The sequence below is a fragment of the Orycteropus afer genome, unplaced genomic scaffold (assembly GCF_000298275.1).
Source record: "Orycteropus afer afer isolate SDZICR_OR568_19922 unplaced genomic scaffold, OryAfe1.0 scaffold00374, whole genome shotgun sequence".
Lineage (NCBI taxonomy): Eukaryota > Metazoa > Chordata > Mammalia > Tubulidentata > Orycteropodidae > Orycteropus > Orycteropus afer.
In genome coordinates, this window is record NW_006921961.1 from 1,088,782 (window position 1) to 1,102,961 (window position 14,180).

A 14,180-nucleotide genomic window follows, 5' to 3' on the forward strand; every position below is an offset into this window, starting at 1 on the left:
TTTTGAGTTGTGGTGCTGGCGGAGAATGCTGAAGGTACCATGGACTGCTAAAAGAACTAACAGATCTGTCCTGGAAGAAGTGCAGCCGAGATGCTCCTTGGAAGCGAGAATGGCCAGACTTCATCTCACCTACTTTGGTCATGTTGTCAGAGGGGACCATTACCTGGAGAAGGATGTCATGCTTGGTAAGGTGGAAGGTCCACGAAAGCGGGGAAGGCCTTCAACGAGATGGATTGACACAGTGGCTGTGACAAGGGGCTCAAGTATAGCAAGGATCATGGAGCTCGTGCGGGATTGGGTGGTGTTTCATTCTGCTGTGCATGGGGTCACTATGAGTCGGAAGTGACTCGACAGCACCTAACAACAACAACAACTGTGAGAGAATAAATTTCTCTTCATTAAAGCCACCCACTTGGGGTATTTCTGCTATAATACCAAAACTAAAAAAATACGAAACTCACTGCTGTCAGTCGAATCCGACTCATGGCAACCCCTCCTTCAGTTTCTGAGGCAGTATCTCTACGGAAGTAGATTGCCCAGTCTTCCTTCCAAGGAGTGTCTGGTGGGTTTGAACTACCAGCCTTCTGGTTAGCAGTCAGATGCCTTAAGCACTATACCATCTGTTATAATAACACTAGGAAACTGAGACAGGCTACTTTTTCCTCACGATTTTCTGGTGTGGCTTTTTATTTAAAATCTCATTTAACAGATGAGCAGGATGCCAAAGAGGACAGGAGAACACATTGTATAGTCACACTCCCAGACTTGTCCATGTGCTTTTATCATTGCAAGTCTGAGTCTTCCCTTCAGAATCTCTCTCTCTTTCTCTCCTTTATTTATTTATTTTTCAAATCTCTCTCTCTTTCTTCTTCATATCCCCTCCCCCTGCTTATTTTCCTGCTAAACCCCAAAACCGAACTGACTGCCGTTGAGTTGATTCTGACACATAGCGACCCCCTTTGGGTTTTCAGGGCAGTAAATCTTTACAGAAGTAGACTGCCCAGTCTTCCTTCCGCAGAGTGGCTGGTGGGTTTGAACCACCAACCTCATGGTTAGCAGTCAAATGCCTTAGGCACTATGTCACTAGAGCTCCATTTCCCTGCTACAGTCCATCATTTTCAACTGTGAGCTCATTTTTCTAGAGGTGGTTTTGTATTTTCTCTGTGGGATATGGCTGTGGAATAGTTTGACACTTACCTCTGAGAAGGGTGTTAGGGGATTTCTCTGGTCCAGTTCAAAATTATTATGTTAATTTCCTAGCTTGAGTTCATCTGCCCATGGGTAATAGAAATTTGGATTTTAACCCCATGACTAATGTAGCCTTTTTATCATGCTCTCCACGGCAATGAGTTTAGTTTTTGGTTTTGTGAAGGGTAAGATTTCTTGTCTCTTCCGTAGTTCTTCTCTGTCTGCTTTCAGTAGTTTGCTAGAATAATTTTAGTTCCCATTTAGAGTTAAGGCACTCCTTCAAGGCTTATAGGTTTATATTGGTGGCTCCATTCCAGCTCCCATTTTGCCCAGTTCTAAGGATTCCCTTTCTAGATTTTAAGCAAGCATAAATAAATATACTTGTGTTTATAGCTAGATCCCTTAACAATATTAACCTCTGTAACTTTAGCACCTAATTACTTCTCTAGCTTAGAATTCTGTCTTTATTGTTGATTTCTCTTCCTATCTTTCAAAAATAGCCCTGTTTTCTAAAAGTTATTATCTGTTTTATGTTATGTAGCATTTCTGTATCATCGCACTACGGGAACTGGGTTATTGAAGGTCAGCTCACTTGTACACATTGAAGTCTGCTTTGAATTTCTAAAGCAAATTTGTTGTGATTGTCATAGAAACAGAAGTAAATATAATAACAGATGAATTAATACACTATAGAAGATTTTCAGAGGTGATGATAAAGGAAGAAGTAGTTAAAGAAGTAGTAGCAAGTTTCTTTCTAAGTTTACACTTTCTTTTTTGTATATGCATAAAAAAAAAAAGGTCGTTTGTTTTTTACATTTCAGAACCTTATTTGGAGCGCTTCACCTGCACCTTGGAGGAGCACCTGAAGGTCCTGCTGGCACTGGAAAGACTGAAACTACTAAAGACTTAGCAAAAGCTGTAGCCAAACAATGTGTAGTTTTCAACTGCTCTGATGGATTGGATTATCTGGCTTTAGGAAAATTCTTTAAGGTTTGAATTGATTCCTCATATCTCTACAGTAGGATAACTGATCAGAGAGGAAAGTTATTTATAGACAAAACATAATTGACAGCAACTAAATGACTTACTGTAGCTTAGTTAAAGGTAAAAATTAAAGTACTATGTCAATGATTCTCTAAGTGACCTGGGTTGTATCAGACCTTATTTGGGAAGGAGTTTTACCTGTCCCCCCAGTTGTCAGTCCCAGCTGTAATGGGTCACTCCTGATAGCAATGAGTGGTGTCCCTTAAATGCATTGGGGCAGATGATAGTTTGAGAGTTACTAAATCAAGTAAAGACTCTAGAGATCTAATGACTTATTTAACCTGTAAATCTTATTATTAACAAGTTATTATAATTCAATAATTTACTTTTACAGATGACTTCTAATTAATACTTTATTTACCGTGAACTTAAAATCCTTGTTTGTTTGTTTTTGTTTTTCTAAGTCAGATTCCCACACGTAGGTGTCATTATGAGTCTGGTAGATTACAAAAAAAAAATGTAAGTTATTTTAGCACCTTGTTGCTACAGCTGGTTATTCTTTAAAAAATAACAGATGGTACATTTGGACAAAAAATAATCCGTTTTGGATTATAAATTGTTTTATTTCATTGTATAGTTTTCTGTAATTTTAAAGTATATTTTAAAGAGTTTTTAATCTTTACATTTCCAAATTTTCTTCAGAAAAAGATAACACTATTTAAAATAGAGGGAAAAAAAAGGTATACCCCAGAGAGGATGCTGATCCTGGCTGAAATATGGAGTGGTCATTTTAACACTTTGGGTAAACGAAGACTGGATTTTTTTAATGCTGAAACATTTGGAATAAGAATTAAAAAAAAAAAAAACACAAAAAACAGTCCAACTCTAATGAAAACAATATCAAGAAAACATTTGGATAACCATTTACCATTTTGTTGTATTTATTTATTTTTGGGTGTGAAATCCCCAGGGATGTTATAAAGTCACCATGGTTTTTATTTATTTATTTTTATTTACTTTAAGAGTTTGTTTTACATTCAACATTACGTGTGTATTTAGTTTCATTCCCCATTTACCATGCCCAACCCTAACCCAATCTCCTCCCCTCCCTGCCCAGTAACCCTCCCCCTGTGTCCCTCATAGTTATGTACTCCTGTCTGTCTTGCATTACCTCCATGTGAATGTTGGTCCTCTGGTGTCCCGTGGTCTACTGCTCCAAGGGATGTATTTCCATAGAGTATGTGTGTGCTTCACCCTGGGTTGAGTGGTCTGCATTGATGTCTTGTTAACTATTGGGCTGAGAGCCAGACCCTGGGAGTGAGTTTTATTCCAGGTGCAGAATGTATTCCAGGGCCGTATTATTGGGGGTCTTACCAGACTCCATCTGACCAGTAATTCTGGGGATGTCTCTCCCATTCACCATTTTAATTCACCCTAATACACAACATTCTTGTGATGATGATTTAAGATTCTAAGTATAGTTTGAATAGCCACATGCTCTAAAATGTTTAAAGAAATGTGATACATATATTACTCAGTTTTTGACTCTGTATCATGGAATTCTTAGTTCTTTGATTTAGATTTAAATGCTTACATATTAAATTTGGCGTACCAATAAGTCTTTATTGATTATTTAGATACTCTGAGTTAAGATTCTTTTAAACAAGATGTCATGCAAAATAAAAAATAGCATGAGTCATGCTGTCAAGAACCTCACAGTCTGTGTAACTGTATGCATATGTGATGGTGCTAAGCATTCTTTTGTCTGTGATTTCTGATCTTTTTATGATAGTATACATTAGAGGTAAGAGTCATAGATTCTTCCCTAAATAATGAAAATGTACGTGCATGAAGTCATTGTTTAAAGTCATTGTTCAAACCAGTGTGGTTCATTAGAACGAACTGAGTACAAATCTAAGCTTTGCCATGATTAACTGTGTGGCTTTGGGTTAATTCTTTAACATTTTGTGTGATGTAGCCTTAGTTTCCTTGCATAAAAGATATATACAAAGTACTCAATGAAACACACACACACAAACAGACACACACACACATCTATAAGACATGTATTCAAAAAATATTTGTTGAGTTATTTGATTTTTAAAAAAGTTAATCTGTATTTAGAATGAGCTACTTTGGCTTTATTTTCCAATTTCTGCTTGTGATCAAATGGAGTATTCTGTGAGGTAGCTATGAATTAGGGTTGCAGACCTGGTCCTTAAACTACATTAGTTGGCTCTTGAGGACATCAGACCATGGAACAATCTCAATGGCAACAGAAGTAATATTAATTAGAGGATTATAACAACCCATTCTATGGAGTGCACATGGAAAAAAACAAGTAAAATGAGCTTGTAAATAAAAATAAGAAAGGCTTTGAAATTACAGATGTCCATGCCAAAAGATACACAGAAAGTAAGAATATCAATTGTAAAAATTTGCAATAACTCACACCCTTTATTCATGCAGAATAATGAATTGTAATGAAAAAAATAAGCTGTCTTTAAAGATAAAGGTGAATAAGCAATTTCCTTGAAAGGATATTAAATCTTTGAAAAGATTGTGTGAAAATGCAGCATTTCATTGCAATATTCAATCAGATAAAATTGAAAAATTTCATTACTCTTTTCTCCCAGGGACTGTTATCTTGTGGAGCATGGGCTTGCTTTGATGAGTTTAATAGAATTGATTTGGAAGTACTTTCTGTGGTTGCTCAACAAATTCTTACTATCCAAAGAGGTAATGGACTAGTCTGTCTTTGCATTATATGAAAATAGAAGAAATATGGCAGGTAATGAATGGCACAAGTCACATTTTTATGTGGTATTGCCAAGTCATTTCATTCTTGATTACCCACAGGTATTAATGCAGGTTCTGACATACTAATGTTTGAAGGAACTGAACTAAAACTTGATCCCACGTGTGCTGTCTTTATTACAATGAACCCTGGTTATGCTGGGCGATCAGAACTGCCAGATAATCTGAAGGTATGGAGTGGCTAATTATGTCATCTAATTCTTTTCTATAATTTAAAATTTAATATATAGAGAGACAATGGTAACTTTGAATTTTATGAAAAATACTTGCTTTTAAGTATCATAATATTTCAGAAAAGTGTTTGTTATAGAGAATTATTTTACAGCTTTGAGTATTTTTACAAAATAAATACGCACACCGGATGCCATTTCTAAAATTTATATTTTAAAGATAGTGCTCATTAGAGAAAAATATTTAAATATAGGAAAATATTCAAAAGGTAGTCATTCTACTTCTTACTATATTATTTCCTTCAAATTTTAAATGCCTCTTTTACAGTGTTAAAACCAAACAAGTGTGTATTCTGGGTTACTTTTTTATTAAAATTATAACATGAGAATTTCCTGTCTTTATAAATAATCCTAGGCATTTTCAAGTATATCTGGAAATAACCTAACAATTATGAAAGCATGTCTTAGCTTGAAATGAAAATAGCAGCATTATTGCCATGTAGGGGAGCTCTGGTAGCATAGTGCCTAAGGCATTTGATGGCTAACCAGAAGGCTGGAGGTTGAAACCCACCAGCCACTCCTCAGAAGGAAGATGAGGCAATCTACTTCCATAGTGATACTGCCTCAGAAACCCAAGGGGGGGTCACTATGAGTCGGGTCCGACTTGACAGCACATAACAGCAACAAAAACATTGCCATGTAGAGTTTTAAGATGGATATGTTAAGATGAATACAGAGTTACTGTCCCCAAAAGAACTGATTACTGTTCAACAAATTCAGAGATAGCATATGATGGTACTGAAGGAAGAAATCTAAGCAGCACTGGAGGCACTGGAGAAAAACAAGGCTCCAGAAAGTATCGGAATACCGACTAGGATGTTTCAACAAACAGATGCAATGCTGGAAGTGCTTGATTGTCTACACCAAGAAATTTAGAAGATGGCTACCTGGCCACCTGACTGGAAGAGATGCACATTATGCCTTTTCCAATGAAAAGTGATCTCACAGAATGCAGAAATTATATTATCAATGTCATACTCAAGTAAAATTTTGCTGAATATAATTCAAAAACAGTGGCAGCAGTACATCAATAGTAAACTGCTAGAAATTCAAGTGGGATTCAGTAGAGGACGTGGAATGAGGGATATCATTGCTGATGTCAGATGGATCTTGGCTGAAAGCAGAGAATACCAGAAAGATGTCTACCTGTGATTTATTTACTGTGCAAAAGCATTTAACTGTGTAGATCATTACAAATCATGGATAACATTGTGAAGAATGGGAATTCCAGAATACTTAACTGTGCTCATGTGGAAGTTGTACATAGTCCAAGAGACAATTGTTTGAACATAACAAGGGAATAGTGTGTGGTTTAAAATTAGGAAAAATGTGTATCAGTTGTATCCTTTCACCATATATATTAATCTATATGCTGAGCAAATAATCTGAGAGGCTGGACTATAAGAAAGAAAGTATGGCTGCAGAATTGTAGGAAGACTTGTTAAAAACCTGTGATATGCAGATGACACAATCTTGCTTGCTGAAAGCAAAGGGGACTTGAAGGACTTATTAATAAAGATCAATGATTAACATCTTCAGTATGAGTTATACCTCAACATAAAGAAACCAAAAGTCCGCACCACTGGACCAATAAATAACATCATGATAAACAGAGAAAAGATTGAAGTTGTGAAGGCTTTCATTTCTCTTGGATCCTCAATCAATGCTCATGAAAGCAGCAGTCAAAAAATAAAATTATTTATTGCATCAGGCAATTCTGCTGCAAAATACCTCATTGAAGTGTTAAAAGCAAAGATGTTACTCTGGGGGCTAAAGTGTGCCTGACCCAAGGCACGATATTTTCAGTCACTCCATATGCTTGCAAAAGCAGTACATTGAGTAAGGAAGACCAAAGAAGAATTGCTATCTTTGAATTATGTTGTTGATGAAGAATATTGGATATATTATGGACTGCCAGAGAATGAACAAATCTTTCTTGGAAGAAGTACAGCTAGAATGCTCCTTGGAAGCAAAGATGTCAAGACTTCTTCTCACATACTTTTGACATGTTGTCAGAAGAGACCGTTCCCTGGAGAATGGCATGGTGCTTGATAAAGCAGAGGGTCAACAAAAGAGAGGAAGACCCTCCCCAAGATGGCCGACACTGTGGCTGCAACAGTGGGCTCAAACATAGCAATGATTGTGAGGATGCACAGGGCTGGGCAGCGTTTCCCTCTGTTAATACATATGGCCTCCTCTATGAATCAGAAAGGACGTGACAGCACATAGCAATAGCAACAACAGCAAAGTTATGATGTAGAGAATACTTTTAAATGAATAAAACTCATGAAATTTTTCTACTGACATATAAGGATCCACTTCCAAGTTACTTCGTCCTTAATGCCTGCTGGTGCCTACAGAGTGTTGTTATCAGTCTTCAGAGTCATTCTTGAAGCTTACATCTTCTTCTCTCTGTAATTCAGTCGCCAAAACCCAGGGATGTTGTTTCACAAAAGTCTCCAGTTCTTACTGCTTATAAGTCCCACAGCCATAGCTTGGCTCAGGCCCTCTTCTCTTGTGTGTCTTGTTGCAACATGCCTTTTGTCACCAATCTCTTCTCCACTAAAATGCACTTTAATGAATCACCCACTACAATGCTACCAGTGTTACTGTATATCAAAAATAATCTCCTGATATATTTTCCAACATGGAAGGAAGGTTGGGCAATCTACTTCCGTAGTGATACTGCCTCGGCAACCCAAGGAGGGGTCACTATGACGGGTCCGACTTGACGGCTCATAACAACAACAACAACAACAACAACAATATTTTCCAAACTTAAAAAACTGCTGGGCTCCTTTTTGTCTGCCAAATAAAGTTCAGATCTCATGCCATGACTCATGAGAGCCTTAGAACCCAAGTCTGTTTGTGCTACCATTTCTCTACATTTTTTTCTCACACTGTGCCTATTAGCCTGTGAACTCTTCATGCATTTGAACATGCTGTTTTTGCTCTCTCTTGAGTTTTCTGCTAAACAACCTTTTTCTTCTGCCTAACAAATTCATACTGATCCTTTAAGCTCACAGTTCACATGTTACCTTCTGGATGAAGCCCTTGAGCCTGGCAGAGGTTTATAGCTAAAACCTTCTATCATGCACCTGTCCTTGGATTCTTCAGGGGCTCCTCTCCTAGGTCTCCCTTCCATCACTCCTGAGACTTGGATAATTGATTGCTCCTCAGTTGCCAGTCCCTCCTCTTGGTCTTTACACATTTCATTATAATAATGTGAGAAAACCAAAAGGGAAGAACATGCTCAGCATTTCTCAAGCTGAAAGAACTGAAGAAAAAATTCAAGCCTTGAGTTGCAGTATTGAAATATTCTATGGGCAAAATAATGAATGATGCAGGAAACATCAAAGGAGATGGAAGGAATACACAGTCACTGTACAAGAAAGAACTGGTCGATGTTCATCCACATCAGGAGGTGGCATATGATCGAGAACCAATAGTTTTGAAGGAAGAAGTTGAAGCTATGCTGAAGGAATTGGTGAAAACAAGGCTCCTGGAGTTGATGGAGTAAGATGTTTAATCAAATGGATGCTGTGCTGGAGGCACTTACTTGTGTATGCCAAGAAATTTGTAAGACAGCTACCTGGCCAGCTGACAGGAAGAATCTATATTTGTACCCATTCCAAAACAAAGGTGATTCAACAGAATGTGGAAATTATTGAACAATATCATTAATATCACATGCAAGTAAAATCTTGCTAAAGTTAATTCGAAAACAGTTGTGGTAGTATATTAACATAGAACTTCCAGAAATGCAAGCTGGATTCAGAGTAGGACATGGAATGAGGGATATCATTGTTGGTATCAGATGGATCTTGGCTGAAGGCAAAGAATACCACAAAGATGTTTGCTTGTGTTTTATTGACTATGCAAAAGCATTAAACTGTGCAGATCATAAGAAATTGTGGATAACATTGAGAAGAATGAGAATTCCAGAACATGTAATTGGGCTCATAAGGAACCTGTACATAGACCAGGAGGCTGTCATTCAAAGAGGACAAGGGGATACTGCATGGTTTAAAAAAAAAGAAAGGGAGTATGTCAGGGTTCTATCCCTTCATCATACTTGTTCAATCTGTATGTTGAGCAAATATATGAGAAGCTGGACTGTATGACTTGGAAGGAAGACTGGACAGTCTACTTCTGTAGAGATACCCCCTCGGAAACCCAACGAAGGGTAGCTATAAGTCATAAGTGATTTGATGGCAGTGAGTTTGGTTTGGTTTTTTGTTTTTGGACTATATGAAGAAGAACGTGGCATCAGGATTGGAGGAAGACTCATTAAAACCTGTGATATGCAGATGACACAATCTTGCTTGCTGAAAGTGAAGATGACTTGAAGCACTTACTGATGAAGATTAAAGACTGCAATCTTCAGTATGGATTACACTTCAATATAAAGAAAATGAAAATTCTCACAACTGGACAAAGAAGAAGCATAACAATAAATGGAGAGAAGAATGAAGTTGTAAAAATTTCATATTACTTGGTTCCACAATCAATACCAATGGTAGCAGCAGTCAAGACCTCAGATGACATATTGCATTGGGCAAATCTGCTGCAAAAGATCTCTTTAAAGTGCTGAAGAGCAAAGATGTCTCCTTGAAGACTAAGGGGAACCTAACCCAAGCTGTAGTGTTTTCAATCACCTCATATGCATGTGAAAGCTGGACAATGAATAAGGAAGACTGAAGAAGAGTTGATGTTTTTGAGTTGTGGTGTTGGCAAAGAATACTGAAGGTACCATGGGTTGCTAGAAGAACTAACGACTCTGTCCTGGAAGTGAGGCTGGAATGCTCCTTGGAAGCGAGCAGGGCCAGACTTTGTCTCACCTACTTTGGTCATGTTGTCAGAAGGGACCATTCCTTGGAGAAGGATATCATGCTTCGTAACATGGAGGGTCAGTGAGAAAGGGGAAAGACCCTCAAAGAGATGGATTGACACAGTGGCTGGAGCAGTGATCTCAGGTATAACAAGGACTGTGAGGATGGCGCAGGACTGGGCAGTGTTTGGTCTCTTGTACATAGGGTCACTATGAGTTGGAGCCAATTCAACAGCACCTAACAACAACAACCACCTCTCTGTCTGGACGTCTGCTCGTGGACTCCTTATAGACTCTCACTTTTGGGGAACTCTCACTCTGCTAGGGTGTTATCTTGGACAGGACTTGACTCTCTTTCCTTATTGTGCAAATTGCATACATCCCTTGTCCCCATTGATCACATTGGGAATAAAGGCCACACTGATCCTGCCACCAAGGCCATTGAACTTTGTCAAACATGAGTCAAGCACTAATCCATATTCCTCCAAATGAGCAGATATCTATCATGCTGTTGTTGGGAGCCGGGATATGAGAGCTCACAGCATAACATCAGCTCTCTTCAATGAAAATCTTTTCACAAATTCTTCCTCTTTCCTTACTCTATCACATAGTTCACGATCTACAATTAGATTAGAAGGCTCAATAATTATGTGTATTTCCCTTGTAAATTCTGCATATTGGGCAAGTCAAATACACTTTCTTAATGCATATGTCTTGGAAGGAACGTTGGGCAATCCTACTTCCGTAGTGATACTGCCTTGGAAACCCAAGAAGGGGTCGCTATGAGTCAGGGCTGACTCGACGGCACATAACAACAACAACAACAACAATGCATATGTATCATATAATATCATGCAAGAAGAGTCCCATTTTCATATCTTGCTGCACCTAGATTAAACCTTCATGGTAGAGCAATTAAACACATTTTCTCTTTGGAGAAGCTATACTTTAAGTAGAAACTACTCTGAAGAATCAATACTAAATAACTTTTTCAGAATAATTAAATATAAGAAGCCATAGAAAAATAGGCACATTCTATATCTCCTAATGTCACAGAGCCAATAACATGTTGCATACCTGTCCAGAGAGTAGGTAGCATGAAACAATGCAGTAATATTGACTCTAGAGCAGCTAACAATAGAGGGAAAAAGCCAATTAGAACCTGAATCTTCCATTTCATTCAACTAAAACCTTGTTTATTCCTGAATACGTTACAATCTTGGGAATCTACATTCAGTCCCTTTAAGGAATGATAAGAAGTCGCAGCTTGAATTTTTTGTTGTTTGTTTACACCCATATGCAGTCCTTTGAAATATGTTTCAGGAAGTACAAATAGCTCCTTACATAGGACCCTTCTTAACCAGAAGCAATGTAACAGCTATATTCTCAGTGATTAATTTTTATCGAGATAAACATGACGGGTAATGCTCACATTTATGATGTGTACTGGAATTTATTCAATTCCTGTCGTGTTATCTGGATCGATAGTCCCTTTTTCTCACACTCTGGAAATTATTTCATTGGTTAAACTAGAATCCAATTTAATTCTAAAATTAACTGAATTATTAAATTCGTCCCAAACACTAAATTATCTCTAACTTCCTGCAATTAGTAACAAATTATTTCTGACACATCTAAAATCAGACCATCACATATCATTATGACACATACCTGTTTGCAAACCACTGGATTAGAACATCCACCACTGGAATAATTTAGATCTTAAAAAAAAAAAAAAACCAAACAAACTTTTGATCAGAATGTTTTTATTTGTGATAAATAAGAATCAATGTTAAATTTTTGGTGGAAGACTACAAATAAATGAAAAACTCACAATAACTTCTTGAAATGTCTTTATCTCACTCTGTTTTTGTTCCACTGGCCACTGACCTATCTGTTTCATGGAATTCCACAGCCATATCTAATCGTGCTGAGAGCGTGTGAAGAGGAATTTGTGAAATACCTGGCATATTTAGAAGGAACCTGCAGTACACAGTCCTAGATGCTATCTCCAAACTAGTGGCAACCTGTACTATTGTAGAAATACTATATTACTACAACCTAACCACTGACTTCCTGACTGATTTGTTCTTTCAATCATTCTTTTATTAACTAAAAAAAAATAGTTGTTGAAAATCTATCTTAGAGCAGTACCATCCATGTAGTAATTCTCTTGTCTTCTTTTTTCCTCAGGTATATTTGGTTAGAACCCTTGCTTAAGCCTGCCCTATTCCAACTTAACTGCTCACACTATTTTTAAAAAAACATTCTATTCTTTCATTTCCTTCATGGTAACCTTGTTGTTAAGTACCAGTAATAGTCCTCTAGCTAGTAACATAACACATTAGAAGGATCTTCCTTGATGCAACTCTTTTCTTTGTTCTCAACTTGGAAGAGTCCTACAGATCACTTAAGCATGATGTTCATATTTTTTATTTGCCTTCTGTTTTGGGTAATTCAACTAATTCCCAGAAATCTTTAAAACTATCTGAATACGGTTGTCATTTTTCGTAGGAACTTCTTTTTTCCTAGAATATTGTTCTTTTCTTTATTGTCTTCAAAGCAAAAAAGTCATGTTTTAATACGTGAACTATTGTAGTGAGTCCTGACTCAAATTTTCTAATTTATTTATTTTCTTTCACTGCCGTCGAGTTGGATCTGAATTATAGTGACCCCTCCTTGGGTTTCTGAGGTGGTATCAGTACGGAAGTAGATTGCCCAGTCTTGCTGCTGAAGAGTAGCTGGTGGGTGTGAACCACCAGCAATTTATTATTTTAAAATCTCCTAAATTTTCTATTTTCTTACCATCACATGAGGTTTATTTCTTCCACATGTTGAAAATACCATGAGAAAAGAATTATCTTTACAATTTGGAAAACTGATATATTTCTAATAATGATTGTCCATAATTTATTTTACAGTTTTCTTTCCTTTATCGTGTGTGTTGAAAGCCTGACGAGGGGACTACAGACTCAAAAGGTTAAGAATATCTCAAAATGCATCATTTATCTAACATAACTTCATTATTAGGAGGTTTCATTATTAGCCAAAATTATGTAATTTTTTAGATACATAGGGAGCCATACTTAAAGCTCACTCTCCCAACATAGGTACTTTCTCACATTTCTGGACATTTTGGCAGACTGAGGTTCTTTTCTCTACATCATATTGCTTCTCCTGAAGAATATAAAGTAATTGGTCTTTAACATTTTGATTAATTAATAATTAAGCAAAGAATCTAAGTGTGATAGAAATATGAAGATATTCTTAAAACGCAATTTAAGGAAAATAATTTATACAGAAATTTAATGATATATTTATTATATAATAACAGAAAATCATTTTTTTCTTTTATCTATATGTTTTGAACATTGTGATTTAATATTTTTGCAGAAAATCTCTAAAGTTGTACCATGTTAAGAAATAAGGAGGAGGGCGATCTCTCAGCCTTTTTAAAAGCATGTTTTCCTTGTGACAATAGGCTCTCTTCCGAACAGTAGCAATGATGGTGCCTGACTATGCCATGATCGCTGAGATAGTCCTGTACTCCTGTGGGTTTGTCACTGCTCGACCGCTGTCAGTAAAAATCGTGGCTACATATCGCTTGTGTTCAGAGCAATTGTCATCTCAACATCACTATGATTATGGAATGAGAGCTGTGAAGTCAGTGCTTACCGCTGCTGGGAATCTGAAGGTAGAGAACTCAAGTATTCCTTAACATGAATTTCCTGTTTGTAAATCTCAAGACGGTGTCTTTACAGAGCTCCAGACAACTGTGGATTTCAACAACTAACTGAAAAAAAAAATCAGTAATTGCACTAAAAGAAATGATTATTTTACATATATGAAAAAGGAAATTTGTATTGACTTGCAATCCTAATTCTTAGTGATTTGAGTTCTGTTCGGTAATTTAAAATACATTGAACTAGGTATTATAAAACCATAAAATTGCTTGCTACTGAGAAACATTTTAAGAGTTTTCAGTTTACATATACATATATAGCTTTAAAGGAAATAATATATGTTGTTGTTGTTAAGTGCCATCGAGTTGTTTCCGACTCATAGCGACCCCATGCACAGCAGAACGAAACACTGCCCGATCCCGCGCCAGCCCCACAATCCCTGCTATA

General features: G+C 37.0%; 1 protein-coding gene across 1 annotated transcript in view; it reads left to right on the top strand.

Annotated features, from left to right (window-relative positions):
- Positions 1–14,180, top strand: part of DNAH7 (dynein axonemal heavy chain 7) — a gene marked incomplete at its 5' end in the record, with an annotated part of 302,031 nt that overhangs the window by 85,968 nt on the left and 201,883 nt on the right. Inside the window, 4 exons of the mRNA XM_007953149.2 lie at positions 2,010–2,178; positions 4,809–4,911; positions 5,032–5,159; positions 13,532–13,744. Coding sequence (XP_007951340.2) covers positions 2,010–2,178; positions 4,809–4,911; positions 5,032–5,159; positions 13,532–13,744 — 613 coding nt within the window. The remainder of the gene's footprint in view (positions 1–2,009; positions 2,179–4,808; positions 4,912–5,031; positions 5,160–13,531; positions 13,745–14,180) is intronic.